The sequence below is a fragment of the Periophthalmus magnuspinnatus genome, chromosome 13 (assembly GCF_009829125.3).
Source record: "Periophthalmus magnuspinnatus isolate fPerMag1 chromosome 13, fPerMag1.2.pri, whole genome shotgun sequence".
Taxonomy (NCBI): Eukaryota; Metazoa; Chordata; class Actinopteri; order Gobiiformes; family Gobiidae; genus Periophthalmus; species Periophthalmus magnuspinnatus.
The window spans coordinates 24,910,901-24,929,427 of record NC_047138.1 but is presented as its reverse complement, the minus strand read 5'-3'; the positions used below and the strand labels follow the sequence as shown (position 1 = coordinate 24,929,427).

The 18,527-nt window shown below is 41.0% G+C and overlaps 1 protein-coding gene and 1 pseudogene across 1 annotated transcript in view; one reads left to right on the top strand and one right to left on the bottom strand.

The window, feature by feature from the left end:
* Positions 1-1,734: 1,734 nt before the first annotated feature.
* LOC117379855 (TRPM8 channel-associated factor homolog) lies at positions 1,735-11,538 on the top strand (annotated as a pseudogene).
* The window catches only part of si:ch1073-280e3.1 (complement factor B), a 19,194-nt gene continuing 12,204 nt past the window's right edge, over positions 11,538-18,527 (bottom strand). Inside the window, exons 11-19 of the mRNA XM_055225921.1 lie at positions 17,993-18,130; positions 17,386-17,480; positions 17,197-17,317; positions 16,298-16,460; positions 15,323-15,396; positions 15,086-15,186; positions 14,892-15,021; positions 14,753-14,802; positions 11,538-12,118 (exon numbers count right to left, since the gene is read on the bottom strand). Of these exons, the coding sequence (XP_055081896.1) occupies positions 11,960-12,118; positions 14,753-14,802; positions 14,892-15,021; positions 15,086-15,186; positions 15,323-15,396; positions 16,298-16,460; positions 17,197-17,317; positions 17,386-17,480; positions 17,993-18,130 (1,031 nt within the window). The 3' untranslated portion in view covers positions 11,538-11,959. The remainder of the gene's footprint in view (positions 12,119-14,752; positions 14,803-14,891; positions 15,022-15,085; positions 15,187-15,322; positions 15,397-16,297; positions 16,461-17,196; positions 17,318-17,385; positions 17,481-17,992; positions 18,131-18,527) is intronic.

Here is an 18,527-nt window from a genome sequence, read left to right as displayed (position 1 = left end):
GTCTGAACTTTATTTGTTAGGCATAAGGCCTTTGTTTTTAATGCGTCAGTAATGTATTACAATTTAACATTTAAACTGACAATAGCCACTGGAATAATGGCCTCTTATTGGGTCTGTTTGAATAAGCTATTTTGTGTACTCTTTTTATCTTTTCCATTAAGGCTCCTTTAAAGTATAACTAAACCAAATGCTGATAAAAGGTTTATATTGGGCACTAGTACTATCTATATGTCCTGGCCATACTTTTGACATTTTAGAGTAGGCTACACTTTTTATTTTACAAAATGTAGTAAAAAAAACAAAAAAAACATTGCGAATGTAGTTCCAACATTGTTTGTGCTTTTTGTGGTTACGAGTTAAGTACACTGCAGAGTCACTGGTACAATGTTCACACAAAAAGATTCACAGCTCATTTCTGCAGAGTCAGTGACACAATTTAACAGAAAATAAGTCATAGTATCCACATTTAACAATACACTTCCCTATTACTCTTATCTTGATGTACTGCGTGGGAGCTCACTAAGGTAACACTCTGATGACCAGATGATCATCCAGATGATCATGATACTCAATAGATTTTTCTGACTTTTTACATTTCAGATTCATGGTCTGTTTTGACACTTCCACAAGAAACAAACACCCTCATAACTTGCAACAGAATCAGATTTAACACCAAATTACACATTTCCTGTTTCATTCCACTGTAAGGGGTGTAAAGGTTATTTTGTGGCCACACCTTGCTTTTAAGGAGGAGGATCCCTCAACTCACAACAGTTTATGATTTTCATATTTGTTTAACAGCAAACCTTCTGAACCAAGACTAAGTCATCTTTACCACAACAAACAGAACACAACGCAGAGCCAGAGAATATACAGTAAGTAAAAAAGTTTTTTTTAGAACTATTTTAAGATTATTAATGGGGTTGTTCCCTTGTTGATGTAGCTAATTGTGCAGTTTGCCAAAATATCCTTAATATTTTATACATTTCATTAAAACAGTACAAATGGGAAGAGAGCCATCTACTTTTATGTGAACGCTCACAAAAGGGTCTGCCTGAAGCTGCTGTGATCAAGGGCCCTTCCGACCACCTCCAATATATAATACATGAGGAAGGTGGATGAGGTGTATTGCTCAAGGACACCACAGTAGTTTGTAGCATATCTTGTGTAATACTTGAGTCCAAGTAAAGTATCCTCTAATTTGAAGTTGAAAAAAACTGAAGCACTCAAAAAGTACAAAATAATTAAAAGCCATAATTACCAAATGGCAGATAAAGTTAAACTCATTCCAACGGGTTTTGGCAATGTGACCCTCTGTCGTACTTGCACCCTGGTTGTGGTGGTTGTAAAATTACAACTTTATTCTTATAAAATTGTGCATTTATTCTTGTAAAATTACAACTTTAATGTCAAAATGTTACGATCCCCTTGCACTGATCCCTTGTTTTTTGTTTATCTGAAGTTTTGATCAAACTCTATTTGATCCAATGGATTTTCTGTGCATGCTTTACATGTGATTTTTTAAAATGTATTTATTTTTTTACATTTATTAAGTCTGAGCAAGAAACTACTGAAATCAAAATGTATTGCATGACTACTTGTAATTACTAAATACTTTTATGTACATTTAAAGAAGTTTTTGCTTGTGTTTTTAAGCGCTAGTGCTCACTCCCCTTCACTGTGTGCTTTTTCAGAGCCTGATCCACACATCTTCACATCCCTCCATCATGTCTGTGTCCACAGCAGGCCTATGCCTCAGTCATGAGCAGCATCAGGGAGGTTAATTTTGAGGGCAGTTCTGTCCCTTGTCAGTTACTCTTAAGCGGAAACCAGTGTTTCCCCATTAGTAATGAACAGTAAGGTACTTATGGCTGCCTCTCGGTACGATGGACTCAATGATGGCCATGTAAAACTGCACCATCATCTGGACCGGCAGCTGAGGAAAGGTAGAACATCCTGTGCTGGGCTTTCTTGATGAGGGAGCTGATGGTCAGCTCCCACTTGAGATCCTGGGTGATGCAGGTGCCCAGGAAGCGGATAGAGTCCACAGTGGTGATGGGGGAGTCCATCAGGGTGAGGGGAGGCAGGTGGGCTGTGACTCCTGAAGTCCACGATCATCTCCACTGTCTTCTGGGCGTTAAGCTCCAGGTTGTTGCTGCTGTACCAGGACACCAGCCGGTCCCTCCTGTAGGCAGACTCATCAAGATGTCCGAGTCCGAGATGAGTCCGATGAGGGTGGTGTCATCCGCAAACTTAACCAGTTTGACGGAGTCGTGGCTGGAGGTGCAGCAGTTGCTGTACAGGGAGAAGAGCAGGGGAGAAAGTACACAGCCCTGTGGAGTTCCTGTGCTGATAGTCCGAGTGTCCGAGACATTCTTCCCCAGCCGCACGCGTTGTCTCCTGTCCGTTAGGAAGTCAGTGATCCACCTGCAGGTGGGGTCAAGCACGTTGAGCTGGCCGAGGTTGTCCTGGAGCAGAGCAGGGAGGATGGTGTTGAATGCAGAGCTGAAGTCCACAAACAGGATCCTGGCGTAGGTTCCTGGGGAGTCCAGATGCTGGAGGATGAAGTGAAGGGCCAGGTTAATGGCATTGTCTACAGACCAATTGGCTCTGTAGGCAAACTGCAGAGGGTCCAGGAGGGGGGAGGTGAAGGACTTGAGATGGTGCAGGACCAGGCGCTCAAATGACTTCATGACTACAGACGTCAGTGCCACAGGTCTGTAGTCATTAAGTCCAGTAATCCTGGGCTTTTTGGGGACGGGGACAATGGTGGACAGCTTGAAGCAGTCTGGGACGTGACATGACTCCAAGGAGGTGTTAAAGATGTCCGTGAAGACAGGAGCCAGTTCCTCAGCACAGTGTCTAAGGGTGGAAGGAAAGACATCGTCTGGGCCCACGGCCTTACGGGGATTTTGCTTCCTGAAAAGCTTAGTCACGTCCTGCCCCAAAACTGTGAGGGCAGTGGGGGAGGAGGAGGGGTCTGAGGTGGGTTTGGCTGTAATATCCATGGTAGTGAGCAAGGAGGGGGAGGGGTGTAAGAAACCTCGCATAAAAGCTGTTTAACTTTCTGCTAGTTGTTTGTTGTCCACAGCAGAAGGGGCTTTGGGCCTGTAGTTGGTGATTTGCCTAAGCCCTCTCCAGACAGAAGCAGAGTCGTTAGTGGAGAAATGCTGCTCCAAATGTGTATTGTACTTTGCTTTAGCCTTTTCCACCTCTTTGCTAAACGCATACTTGCAATGCCTGTAGCCTTCACGATCTTCTGCCCTGTAAGCCATCTCCTTTTCTCTCCTCAGATGTCTCAGTCTGGGTGTGAACTAGGGTTTATCGTTGTTAAAAGTCACCCTGGTGCATGATGGAATGATGCTGTCCTCACAGAATTGAATGTATGACGTCACAGTGTCTGTGTACAGGTCTGTTCACAACACAACCGGCGAAAATGTACGCTCAATGGCAGGGTAATAACACCAGAGCAGACCCACCAAGGCTGGAAACCGAACAGTACTGGAAAGGTATATGGGAGAAGGAGGCATCACATAACAGCGATGCACCGTGGCTGGTGGCTCTGAAAGCAGTGCACAGCAACCTTCCTGAACAGAATCCAGTCACCATCACAGTGGCAGACATCCAGAAAAGAGTCTCAGGCATGAAAAACTGGACTGTACCAGGCCCTGACATGATCCACACCTACTGGCTAAAGAAGGTCACTGCTCTCCATGAGCGCCTGGCAGCACAAACAGCTGATATTGGATGGGACTCACCTTGAATGGCTAACCGAAGGGCGTACGATCCTGATCCAGAAGGATCCCTCAAAGGGTACAGTCCCATCGAACTATGGGTCAATAACCTGTCTCTCCACAACATCATCGCAGCTAAGATAAGTGGGCACATGAACCAATACATGACAACAGCACAGAAGGGCATCAGCAAATATACCAGGGGAGCCAAACACCAGCTCCTTATTGACCGAACAGTCGCCCGAGACTGCAGAACCCATAAGACTAACCTGTGCAATGCCTGGGTTGCAAACTCGATGACCATCAGTCACCTCCTCTACATTGATGACATCAAGCTGTATGCTAAGAATGAGTGAGACATCAACTCACTCATCCACACCACCAGGATCTACAGCACAGACATTGGAATGTCATTCGGGCTTGAGAAGTGTAGCCGGATGGTGACAAAGAGAGGGAAGGTAGTCCACACAGAAGGGGTCTCCATCCAGAAGGGACAATAACAGACATCGAGGACAGTTACAAGTACAAGAAACTCCTGACTATGCATGGCAGGTTCCATTCCAAATCCAGCACCTTGAGACTGTACGCGAGCTGTAAGGAAGGAGGCCAAGGACTAGTGAGTGTGAGAGCCACAATCCAGGATGAAACATCCAAGATCCATAAGTACATCAAGGACAAGGCCCCAACAGATGACGTGCTCAGCAAATGTCTCAGACAGTGGCACGCAGAGGAAGAGGTGCTGGAGGAACTATCATGGAAGGACAAGCCCCTGCGCGGGATGTATCACTGGAACATAACTGAAGTGGCTGATATCAAGAAATCCTACCAATGGCTTGAGAAAGCTGGACTGAAGAACATCCTGGCTGCACAGGAGCAGGCCTTGAGCACCAGAGCGCTAGAGGCCTAGATCTACCACACCAGACAAGACCCAAGGTGTAGCCTGTGCAAAGAGGCCCCTGAGACAATCCAGCACATAACTGCAGGGTCTAAGATGCTGGCAGGGAAAGCATACATGGAGCGGCATAACCAAGTGGCGGGCATAGAGTACAGAAACATCTGTGCAGAGTACGAACTGGAAACCCCAAGATCAAGATGGGAAATACCTCCAAAGGTAGTGGAGAATGATTGAGCCAAGATAGTGTGGGACTTCCAGATACAGACTGACAGAAAGGTGATGGCGAACCAACTGGACACTGTGGTGGTGGATAAAGAACAGAACAGACATCGCAGTACCAAGCGATGGGAACATCAGGAAAAAGGAACATGAGAAACTAGAGAAATATCAGGGGCTCGAAGAAAAAAGTTATGTAGTCTTACAAAACAACAAACAAGACATATGGCTGTACATAACAACAAATAGTATCATAACTCATAAATTATGTCATTATATATAAAATATACATGTATTATAATATGTATATACAGTGGGGCAAAAATGTTATTTAGTCAGCCACCAATTGTGCAAGTTCTCCCACTGAGAGAGGCCTATAATTTTCATCATAGGTACACTTCAACTATCAGAAACAAAATGAGAAAAAAGTATTTGGTCAATAACAAAAGTTCATCTCAATACTTTTTATATACCTTTTGTTGGCAGTGACAGAGGTAAAACGTTTTCTGTAAGTCTACACAAATTTTTCACACATTGTTGCTGGTAGTTTGGCCTATTCCTCCATGCAGATCTCCTCTAGAGCAGTGATGTATTGGGGCTGTCGCTGGGAAATACAGACTTTCAACTTCAAGATTTTCTATGGGTTGAGATCTGGAGACTTGCTAGGCCACTCCGGGACCTTGGAATGCTTCTTATGAAGCCACTCCTTTGTTGCCCAGGCAGTATGTTTGGGATCATTGTCATGCTGAAAGACCATGTTTCATCTTCAATGCCCTTGCTGATAGGAAGGAGGTTTTCACTCAAACTCTCACAATACATGGCCCCATTCATTCTTTCCTTTACACGGCTCAGTGGCCCTAGTCCCATTGCAGAAAAACAGCCCCAAAGCATGATGTTTCCACCCTATGCTTCACAGTAGGTTCGGGGGTCTTTGGAAGCAACTCAGCATTCTTTTTCCTCCAAACAGGACAAGTTGAGTTTTTTACCAAAACGTTCTATTTTGGTGACATTCTTTTAGTCCTCTTCTGGATCATCCAAATCCTCTCTAGCAAACTTCAGACGGGCCTGGACATGTACTGGCTTAAGCAGGGGACATGTCCGGCACTGCAGGCGGCGTAGTGTCTTACTGATGGTAGCCTTTGTTACTTTGGTCCCAGCTCTCTGCAGGTCTGCAGGTCGTTCACTAGATTCCCCAGTGTGGTTCTAGCATTTTTGCTCACCGTTCTTGGGAACATTTTGACCCCACGGGGTGAGATCTTGCATGGAGCCTCAGATCGGTGTTCTTGTATGTCTTCCATTTTCTAATAATTGCTCCCATAGTTGATTTCTTCACACCAAGCTGCTTACCTATTGCATATACATGCATACACACACACACATATATACACACGCACACAGGATGCAGCAGTAGCTCCTGCCAAATCTCTTGAAACACCCAGCTCAGTCTATGGTCAACCGTTTGGCATAGGGTCTTTATCCATCATGTCTACAAGCAGACTTGCGGACTTGTAGCTGTGAGTTTATATTTATGTACTGTATTTTAGGAAACATTCTGTTACAAACCAAATGGGCTTGACTCTGTTGTCTGGAACAATTGGAGGAGGCCTTTACAAAGCTCCAGATACAAGCGTGTCCATCAAAGAAACGTACCACCAGCTTCTGTACCATTTTGTTGGCTGTGTGTCTGAAGAGCTGACTCAACATGAGGAGAAGTATCTTCCAAAACTGAGAGATGATTGAGTGAGTTTCCTTCATATGGAAAGTTTCAATGGCAACTCGCACCAGCAGATTGCGAACATCCTCACATATATCTTGAAAACAGGATTCCCACAGGTACACAAAGCTAAGTAATGCAAATGCATACATGTGACATATTTGAAATTTAATAAGAGCATATTATGCTGAATCAGCTTTGTTTCTGCAGTTTTGAAAAGGAAGTCAAAGGTCCCATTTTTTATTATAAAGCTGTTTTCTTCACAGCATAATGTGTTCATTAAACCATAAATATATTTTTTTGTTCATAGACATGAACATACACTGAAAGTTTTCCTGCAAAGAGTGCCAAAGACCACTTCCTCCTAAATATTGTATATAATGTATATAAGGTTTGCCCCAGTCAGGAGGAGCTTGTGGGTTTTCTCATCAATGACAATCCAGTGTTGCAGACTGTTGGAGATCAATGGAACAAATTTAACACAGGAGGTTAGGACTGCTCTTGAAATTATACTTGTAAAATATTCATCAAGAAATGGTTTGTGTTGGTATTGGTGTTAAAATTCTGCATTTTGGTAGATCATAAGGAGTGGATCAGTACCAGCTTGTATCTTTCTCCTGGAATGAAGACCTATATATCCATACCAAATGATATTATCACAAATGGAAGATGGCAGGTAGAGACTAAACAGTAAAGTGGGCTGAATTGCCAAAATTTGTCATTTTATTGGTTTTATTATTTTTCCTGATATTCTCAGGTGCAGTTCAGTGGCCATACAGACTTCCTCAATCACTAGAATTTAAAGAGGGCTCCATGTGTCTTTGAGAGGTTCCCAGTCACTTCAGAGAAGATGCTGGTGCACAACCTTTGGGGCAGCCTCATTTACCTGATGGCTCCTCCTAAAACACAGGTCGCAGTTCAAAAAGCTGCGCCTGCTCCATATTATAAATCAAGTAAGTCAATGAAGATATGCTAATCTTTTTTTGCCTTTTGGCTTTTTTGGGGGGGGGGGGGGGGATTTCATTGTTGCAACCCAAAGTTTGAGAACAATCAATATCAAGATAAATAACTACAACAGACAAAATGATAACACAACACAGTGCCAGCAGAGTAAAGCCATAGGCTACAAAACTATTCTGTACAATAAGTGATTATGACTATGGTTATCAAAAGCAGCATATGGATAGAATAAATAAAGAGCAGGTAAGGAGACTTCCAAGAATTGTATCAGTGATGATTCACATTATGTTACAGTATTGCACATGATTATTACCAGTGAATGAGACATGTACAGTGCTTGCAAAAGCGGCAAAAGAAATGACTTCCACCCACACAACAAAACAACAAAACAACTCACAAATAGTTGACCAGACCACTCAGACAGAGTGACCTCTCTGTCTGAGTGGTCTGTGCTGCATACACCCCCTCTCCCTGGGCAGAGCGGGAGAATGAGAACATCATGCTGACTGTGCCCTCAGAGGTGGTCCGGAGTCTGAACCGTCCCAATGAGCTGCTGTCTACGACAAGATCATGCGGGCTGTGGCTGACTTGGCTGCTATCCCACCCAAGTTTGTGAGAAAGGAGCGCATTGTCTGTGATGTGCAGATCTTTGCAGGAGAAATGTTACATGAATTACACATCATTTTTGTATGTCATGTAAACTGTGCACCAGAGCTTTGTTTCATGACCAAAAAGTCAAGATCTAGAATAGCAGTTAAGAGTTTTCTTATCTGTTAACTCTTTAGTTTCTGTCCTTTCATTTAAAAATGCTCTGGTGCAGTATTTACACAACCCCTGTAATTAATTTCACCATCATTTCAATTCAATTCAATTAATTTATTTTTGTAACGCCCAAAATCACAACAACAGTTGTCTCGAAGGGCGTTCATGTTTTGGTTGATGGGGGAAACCGGAGTACCCGGAGGAAACCCATCCAGACAAGGGGAGAAACATGCAAAACTCCACACAGAAAGGCCTGGGCGACCCGGGAATCGAACTAAACCTTCTTGCTGTGAGGCATGAGTGTTGCCACTCAGCCACCGTGCTGCCTACACACAAAAACAAAACAACAGGAAAAATCAGACAAAACAAGAAAAATTGGCCAGGCGATGAGGAGGGAGGGGGGCGGAGGAGGGCCAGGCGAGGAGAAGGAAGACCAGGCGAGGAGGAGGAGAGCCTGGCGAGGAGGAGGAGAGCCAGGTGAGGAGGAGGGCCAGGCGGGGAGGAGGAGAGGGTCCAGCTGTCATCGGGGCATTTGAAAGAGATACACTCCACAGGGGGAGTGGGACAGGGGACAACATGTGAATAGCATTGCTGATGAGAAAATAGGACAAAGCAGAGGATAGTGCTCAGGTTGCCATACTTCCCCCAGCTAGTTATCTCCTACTGCAGCCTATCTTATCCCAGGTTTTAATGTCCCTAACTCCCTCACTAAGTAACCTGGTCATAAGCTATACTGAATAGGAAGGTTTTAAGCCTGGTCTTAAATACAGAGACTGTGGGGGCCTGTTTAACATCAGCAGGGAGTTGATTCCATAGCACAGGAGCTTGGTAACTGAATGCTCTCCCTCCCACTGTACTTTGGACACTCTAGGAACCACTAATCCTAAGTCCTGCATTCTGAGAGCGGAGTGCTCTGTTTGGCTGGTACGGGACAATAGCATCTTGCAGATAGGATGGGGCCATACCGTTTAGGTTTTGTATCTCAGGAGGAGGACTTTGAATTTGATTCTAAGCTTGACAGGAAGCCAGTGCAGATATTTTAGTACAGGACTGATGTGGTCTCTTCTTTTAGTTCCTGTTAGGACTCTGGCCGCTGCATTTTGGACCAGCTGGAGGCTCCTTATAGTACTTTTGGGGCAGGCGGGGAGCAGAGAATTACAGTAATCAATTCTGGAAGTAACAAATGCATGGATGAGTTTTTCAGCATCGTTTTTAGGTAAAATATTTCTAATTTTAGTTATATTTCGCAGGTGAAAGTATGCGGTTTTACAAGCTATTTATATGGGAAGAGGAGGAAGGTTTAACCATGATGCTAGTCGGCTAGGCAAGTTCAGGCTGAACCGAGAGATAGAGGGGCTTAATCCACGAAGTGCGGAGCAATAGGTGCTGAATGAAACTTCGGTGGTTTAGCGAAGTATTCAGGCACTAGTGTAGATGTTAGAAACTGCTTTTTAAAATTGTAAAGATTCGTGGATTAACAATTTCAGGAGAGAGACGCTAGATATACAACTCGCAAAACAGAATGCACTCACCCGGAAATGACGTCAGCAGTCACCAACAGCATCATTTTATGTTGACCGTTTTTTGAATTCTGTATTAGCATTGTTCGTACATTACTTATTCTCTATTTATCTTTTTTCTATGCTTTACTTTGAATTTATGTAGCCTACTGTCTACTCTACTGTTTCTGTCTTTCTTGTTCTCATATTGTGGTGCATCTCAATGGGCTTATCCTCCAAATAAATAGTACAGTATGTGCACAGTGGTGGGGTGTCCTGGGAGCCTCCCTGTGACTCACACCAGCCCCAAACTTGCATTCTGTGAGCTGTCAACCCCTTTGAGATGCCTAACTGAATGGCATTATTTTGTCACAACAAAATGTATGGATGCTATTGGCCACACACAAGCAATAAGCAATTACAAGAGTCAAATCCTACCAAGCAATGTCAGAACAACCCCTCTCATTCACCATAATATTAAACAATAATGTCTGCATTTTCAGGCTGGTTGCATTCAAGGTACCCCATAATGGCACACAATGCCACTGCTGAAGATTTTGTGATGGCAAAAGAACACCAAGATTTATGGGGTCCAATACATGAACTGGGACACAATCAGCAGAGAGGATGCTGGGAGTTTCCACCTCATACCACTGATGCTGCAAACAACCTGTGGTCTGTGTATGTGGAAGAGACTGTACTGAAGATCCCGAGAGATATGGTAAAGTTACACAATAGACTTTAATCGATTAATCACTAAAATTAACAATGATGAATGTCTGTTTTGTCCTACACAGGTTCACACAGATTTGAGCTCAGAAAATTGTAAAGGTCTTATTGACTTACATTAAAAACAGCAGAAATTTGGACAAGTGGAAAGAGTGGGTGACATACTTACAGGTAAAATGTTTGTGATGTAAAATTTTCCTAAATGTTTCAAGTCTACATATGACATTTTGCACACAGGACTGGAATATTTGCTACTGCAGATACTGAACTCTTTTGCAGATTTTATTTTCAGATTTGCATTTATTGATTTCAATGTTCAAATTATTGTGGTGAAAGGAACCTATTGCCAAGTAACTTGTGACTTAGAGGGGCTGTACAACATTTGTTATGTAAGTACATTATTTCTGCCCCAGTGCTAATTTATTGTACAAGTAGCTCTTAGGGTCAAAATGAGACCACTCTGTGCTACCTAATATAAAGCGACTTTTATCGACCACAGACCATGATGTAAGACTGGTGCACTGTTAGCATGCTAGTTGTTATTAGCAGTGGCATGACACCAAAACTCTGCTCAGGACTGTAAAATTTTTAAGATGCACTTATAAATGAATCACTGTGTAATTAAAATGCTATGAATGTGTCAGGAAAGGGAGGAATAACTTTGGAGTGCTGCAAACTGTTTTAAAATGAACTAGCTCTGTTTTGTAAGATGTTTAAAATCAGGAATTGAGCCTTTAAGTGTGTGCACATTCACTCTCACAAGTGTGTGCACATTCACTCGCACATTCAATAGTCACTGCTATTTTGGTTTGGTTTTGCAGCTCCAGGAGAATTTTGGCTGGCATTGCATAAAGAGTGTATTCGGCACCTATCACAAAATCAAGGATGTTCCCAGTGACAACAAAGGCCAGATGAACCTGTACTGTGTGACCTTCTCTGAGACTGTGAGGATGGTTCTTACCAGGTTTTTCAAGGCCTAGGGTTGGCCAATAGACGGCGGCACTGAGACAAGACTCTCTATCCTGCTGGCCTGGACTGGCCCCTTGGCTCCATATAACTAAAATGAATGCTTTAGAGTGAATTCATGACTTTAACAGACCAACAGCCTAAGTGTTTAAATGGGAGTAACACTTTGCAGAGTAATTGAAATAAATGCTGAGACATAATTGTGTTGTTCAATGAGGTTAATGATTTTCTCATATTTTATTCGGGTGCTGTCAGTCTGTGGCCTAATTTGATTAGCATTAAATATCCACTTATCCATTCTGTTGTTTAACATGATTTGAGAATCACAGTGTAATAAAAGAGATTACAAAACATAACCACAGTGTGCTTGATTTATTGAAATATCACATTCAAAAATGTCAAATCCACTGGAAACTTTAACATTACTGTATTTATATTTTTATTTAGCATGTTATTTCATTTTCAACTGCTGCAAGCACTGTATCTAGTTAACATCAGAGAGGAATTGAATGTCATTGCCCAAATATTTCTTGAGCCACGACATCATTTTGAAAACATTGATGTGGAAGTCCCGAGCATCCGATGGAGGAAACTTACTGGAAACATCGTCGGAGCCGTGAGTGCCCCAGCTCACCACCCCAACCTGCACCAAAGCAACATATCAACTAAAGACATGTCTGGCCAATCGATTAGTCTACAAAGGGGACAAAGCAAAAGATCTCAAAACTTTTATGTATCTCTGTATCTGACACAACCTGCACTCACAAGACTACCATGAACCTTATCGCACTCTGAGGACATCCGGGACTGGACTCCTGCTGGTGCCCAGAGTCAGGACTAAACATGGGGAATCAGTGTTTCAGTTTTATGCAGCTAAAACCTGGAACAATCTTCCTGAAGATGTGAGACAAGCCTCTACTTTGACAATGTTTAAATCCAGACTCAAAACGGTTCTGTTTAGCTGTGCATATGACTGAAAGGTTTTTATTCTGCACTTCTCTCTTTTAATGTTAAGTTTATGATGATTATTTGTGATTATTTATTTGTTGATTGATTTTAATGTCTTTTTTATAATGTAAAGTACTTTGAAGTACTTTGTGTACGAATTGTGCTATATAAATAAACTTTTCTTGCCTTACAACTTTACCTATGAGAGTTTATGCAAAAACAACTACCGGTATTTATGCAGAAAACGTACCAAGAAATTGTGTATTAATACAGTGAGGCAAATAAGTATTTGAACACCCTGTGATTTTGCAAGTTCTCCCACTTAGAAATCATGGAGGGGTCTGAAATTTTCATCTTAGGTGCATGTCCACTGTGAGAGACATAATCTAAAAAAAATCTGGAAATCACTTTTTTTTTGGTATCACATATTTGTATGTTACTGCTGCAAATAAGTATTTGAACCTGTCTTATCAGCTAGAATTCTGACCCTCAAAGACCTGTTAGTCAACATTTAAAAAGTCCACCTCCACTTATTATCCTAAATTAGAAGTACCTGTTTGAGGTCGTTAGCTGCATAAAGACACCTGTCCACCCCATACAATCAGTAAGACTCCAACTACTAACATGGCCAAGACCAAAGAACTGTCAAAATGTGCAAGAGACAAAATTGTAGACCTCCACAAGGCTGGAAAGGGCTACGGGGTAATTGCCAAACAACTTGGTGCAAGATCTCACCTCGTGGGGTCTCAATGATCCTAAGAAAGGTGAGGAATCAACCCAGAACTACACGGGAGGAGCTGGTCAATGACCTGAAAAGAGCTGGGACCACCGTTTCCAAGATTACTGTTAGTAATACACTAAGACATCATGGTTTAAAATCATGCATGGCACGGAAGGTTCCCCTGCTTAAACCAGCACATGTCCAGGCCCGTCTTAAGTTTGCCAATGATCCAGAGGAGTCATGGGAGAAAGTCATGTGGTCAGATGAGACCAAAATAGAAAGTTTTGGTCTTAATTCCACTCGCTGTGTTTGGAGGAAGAAGAATGATGAGTACCATCCAAAGAACACCATCCCTACTGTGAAGCATGAGGGTGGTAGCATCATGCTTTGGGGGTGTTTTTCAGCACATGGGACAGGACAACTGCACTGTATTAAGGAGAGGATGACCGGGGCCATGTATTGCGAGGAGACAACCTCCTTCCCTCAGTTAGAGCATTGAAGATGGGTCGTGGTTGGGTCTTCCAACATGACAATGACCCAAAACACACAGCCAGGATAACCAAGGAGTGGCTCCGTAAGAAGCATATCAAGGTTCTGGAGTGACCTAGCCAGTCTCCAGACCTAAACCCAATAGAAAATCTTTGGAGGGAGCTCAAACTCTGTGTTTCTCAGTGACAGCCCAGAAACCTGACTGATCTAGAGACGATCTGTGTGGAGTAGTGGGCCATCCTACAGTGTCCCTCCTACAATGTGTGCAAACCTGATGAAAAACTACAAGAAACATTTGACCTCTGTAATTGCAAACAAAGGCTACTGTACCAAATATTAAGATTGATTCTCTCAGGTGTTCAATGCTTATTTGCAGCAGTAACATACAAATAAATTATTTTAAAAATCATACAATGTGATTTCCAGATTTTTTTTTAGATTATATCTCTCACAGTGAACATGCACCTAAGATGAAAATTTCAGACCCCTCCATGATTTCTAAGTGGGAGAACTTGCAAAATCCCAGGTTGTTCAAATACGTATTTGCCTCACTGTATGTAATCCGTATTAAATTTACTAATTTCTGGTGCATATAAATCCTTTTAATCTAAATAAAATAATTAGTCAGTTGATATAAATTTCGACTAAGAGCTGTCTTTACATTACCTGTAAAATGCTATTAACGCCATTGACTTTTCAGGAAGGGACCCCCAAAATAAGCATACAACAGACTCCACAGTGAAATTGACAGCAGAAATAATTTCAAGTAGAAAAATATGTTAAATCAGGTTTAATAGTGTTTATTTGAACTATGTTATTGTCTAATCCTAACCCCTAAACCCTAACCCTAACCTAATTTCACTAAAAGACCTTGTTTTCAATAGAAGAGTAGATTAATAAGATTATGACAGTGTATCCTGAAATAGTCCTATGATCCCCAGTTCAATATACATTTTTACAAAAGTGAAAGTAAATGCATAAACTTACCTCACTTTGTGAGTATTATAGATTATAAACCAGTCATAAACAACAACAATTATCGGCCACATGAGGAAAGCAAATATTGGATATTGGTAGAAAAACAAAATTCATATCAAACCATATTTAAAACTCACAAACCTGAAAAAAGCGCTTTCTCTTTTCAAGAAACAGAGATCCCCCAGAGTCTCCTATAACAAACATGCTGCATTTAATCTCTCATTCTCTGTTATAGTTTGATATTGATTTGATAATTTCATTGTTTTGAGCTGGTCCAGACCTTTGCGGGTGATGGAGTCCTTTTTGTTTATAGTTCCCCCAGAACAGAAGAACCGTTCCGGTACATACTCCTCCAATGTTACCTCTGCATCACTGATTGTATTCCTGGCTTTCTCCACACAAGCTCTCCTCTGAAATGGGAGGTAAAATTGTTCAGCCATGTTTAAATAACCCTGTTTATTTTGTCTGTTTTACCTGATTTCCGATGTGAATATGAGTTTCTTTTCGCTTGAGGCCTTGTGAAGTTTTTTGAATGAATGAAACAGATGTCCGATTGAGCAAAATCAGTTCATTCCCTGCACAGAGATATTAATATTAATATATTGACATAGTTATAGTTCTTATATAGTTCTTATATATTTTGTCCAAATTATCAACATTAAATATATTGTATTGTAAATATAAATGTATTGGCAGGAATAAAGTACTTACTGTGCTGCTCACATGTAGAGTTCACTTTCTTCATGGCTCGATTCGCCGGAACAGTGCAGGGTAAGCAAATAGGCCTATAGTGAGAGTACAAAACCTATTATTATTATTATTATTATTATTATTATTATTATTATTATTATTATTATTATTATTATTATTATTAAGTGAAACAGTCACAGAAGCATAGTCTACATAGATAGAGACAATCGTCCATTTTGGCACGGTACTTTTAGATTATGTAAAACTATCTAATGCAGAGGTGCCCAAACTTTTTTTTATCGAGGGCCACACCTCAAAACATATTTGAAGCGGAGGGCCACAGACCAGTGATCAATGCAGCACGGTGCTTTAAACGCAGCTTTGACAGAGCCACTGTATATTAATAGGGCTTGAAACACATTCATTTTAGGTCTCTATCACAATGCAATGTGATGTTTGAGGTTATAGTGGTAGAAATAGTTTAATTTGCTGTTAAAGGTACTGCTTATGATCAATTGGGTCAGTTCAGCAGGAGGCTTGAGGGCCGATAAAAATTGGTCTGAGGGCCGCATTTGGCCCCCGGGCCTTAGTTTGGACACCCCTGATCTAATGTAATCTTGAGCATATTATTGGAAGATTATCATTCGTTAAAGCATTGCTACACACTCACTTGAATGGAATAACAAATACAAAACACTTATTAACTGCGAACTAGGATCTAACACTGGTGCACTGTTACCATGCTACTGGTTGCTGCTGTTGTGGTCTCTGAAAGTTGTGAAAAGTGCTTATACCAATGTCAGTGAAAATTCTAATGCTAACTATCCTGCATTATTTTTGTATAACCGCACAGGTAGTCCGGCAACAGTTTATCACTACGCTGTGAGCATTACCATAGTAATAGGTAAACAAATTAATTACTGTTAGGAGGGCTAACTAAGGCCATGGCTAAATGTACCTAGATATTTTTATAAATGTGAAATAATATTAAGTCACCTGGCTTTCCATGACAAAGGTATGGGCGTATCCACCTCCACTAAAGCAACATCATAGTCATAAAACTCCTTTACATTCCTCTGCTTAAGGCCTTCCACATTGTATTTGGGATGCATTATCACTTGTTTGGACATCACACTGCTTTCACCATAGAGTTTATTACCTACAGAAGAAATATACAATCATTCAGTGTATTTTTATCCATAATTAATGTAGTAAAAGCACAATCTTCTATTTAGCTGATAGATAGGATATTTGATACAACATACAAGTTTAAGTTTGTATGACAGGTTTACATGCTTTTGTTGGGATAGTATCTGGTTTATTGCAGTTTGACACAAGTCAAGAGGGAGTTTTTGAAGGAAAGCTGAAAAAAATATAGAATGTGGCAAAGTAGTAATAACCCTGTCTATGTTGTCAATACACAAAATTCCATCTAAAACACAATAGAAATCTGTGTGCAAACAATGATTCTTCTGGCAGTTTAAACATTAATTTAAGAAAATAAGAGTGATGTTATATGTTTTTATTCCACAAAAAATACTTGCTTTGGCCCTTGTTTACATGGTAACAGCAAGTAACACTCATGTGATGTTATGCTGCACATGTTCAATCAGAAAATAAAATTATAAATTTCACAACAAGATTTGACAAAAACAGCAAAATGTTGCATATATATTATGTTTTTAGTGAAATGTATAATTAAAACTGTCATATTAATTTTAAAGTCTATGGTAGTAATAGATCTCTCTCTCTCCCCCCCCCCCCCCCCCCCCCCCCCACACACACACACACATTTACTTTCTTAATCTATTTGAACCCATATCTGAACTTTAAAACATGTTGTTGATCTAATAAATAAAAAGGATAAAGAATTTACAGCACCACACTGTACTCACCATATTTTATTTCAATTTTGTGAGGGACCTGGTCTGAACCTTTCCTGCCAAAACAATGAGCAGCTGTCAGCACCCAGTTTTGGCTTATAATGGATCCAGAGCACTTTTGTTCTGTCCAATTCTTCAAAAGAGGAAACAAATAAAATACATAAAATAAATACATGATACGATTCCTAAACTGGTTCTTACCCCTGCAAAGGTAACATGCCAGGGATGAGTGTAAAAGCTACTGTCATCTGGCACATCCTCTTGGGCTAGTCCACAAATTGTCACTGTTTTGTCACCTAGAACAGTTAAAAAATAAAATTATTGTAACATATGTTTTCTTTTGAGTATGGGTGAGAGAAGTAGGGGATATAGCAGTGGTGTTTATGGTCATGTGACAGTGGTAGCTTGAGAAGATGGTAAAGATGGCAATCTTTTGGTCAAGGGTTTGGGTTAGGCTATGGCACCTGCTTGTCTCTATAGAAATATTGCTTTGCCTGGAATGTTCCACAATATGGCAATAAACATATGTATTTCCATAGATCTTTACCTCATAGGTGAGGTAAAGGTCAGATCTGTGGAGAGGCAACTCCGCTCACAATAAATGCATGTTTTTACTTTTGCGCAACAAAAGCACTAACTAAATCCTACATTAATAAGTTTAATGCCATACTGTGGAATATTCCAGGCAAAACAAAAGCGTCTCCATGAAAATAAGCAGGTGCTTATCCATCCACAAGCACTTTTATAATAATATTATTCTGAGATAGTATTGGTGTCACCTACAGTGAATGAAATAGTCTATACTCACTGATGATTTGGTTGAACACTTTTCCAAGGTTGCTGTAGTTTTCTAAAATGAAAAGGTGCTCCTCGCCACGTTTCTTTGAGGCCAAAGAGTTCAGTTCCTCTTTCTTTACTTTGGAGCCGACTCCAAACACATAAACATCTGAAATAACAAACAAAACATCAAGAACTCCAACAACTATCCCCACCATCATTGTCACATTTGTCTTCCTCTAGTCCCCATATTTATTGGCATCGGTGTACACTGAATAAATAACCACATATTCACTATCCCTTCTCTGTACATAGCCAAACTATATTCACCTTATTCTGCCCCACTTACTTTTTCCTCTAAATGCCACTAAACCACAGTTTCTTTGGTGGTGGCACTTCCAGTTAAGCAGGAATCCCATTCATTTTAATGGAGAATTTGAGTGACATATGACATAAAGTAGGTTGATTTGGGTAAACTGTTCATGTTCACCAACAAGTCAACAATGCACCAAATCTCTCCATTTAGAACCATATAGAGTCGAAGATCAAAATAATACAACCTGAAC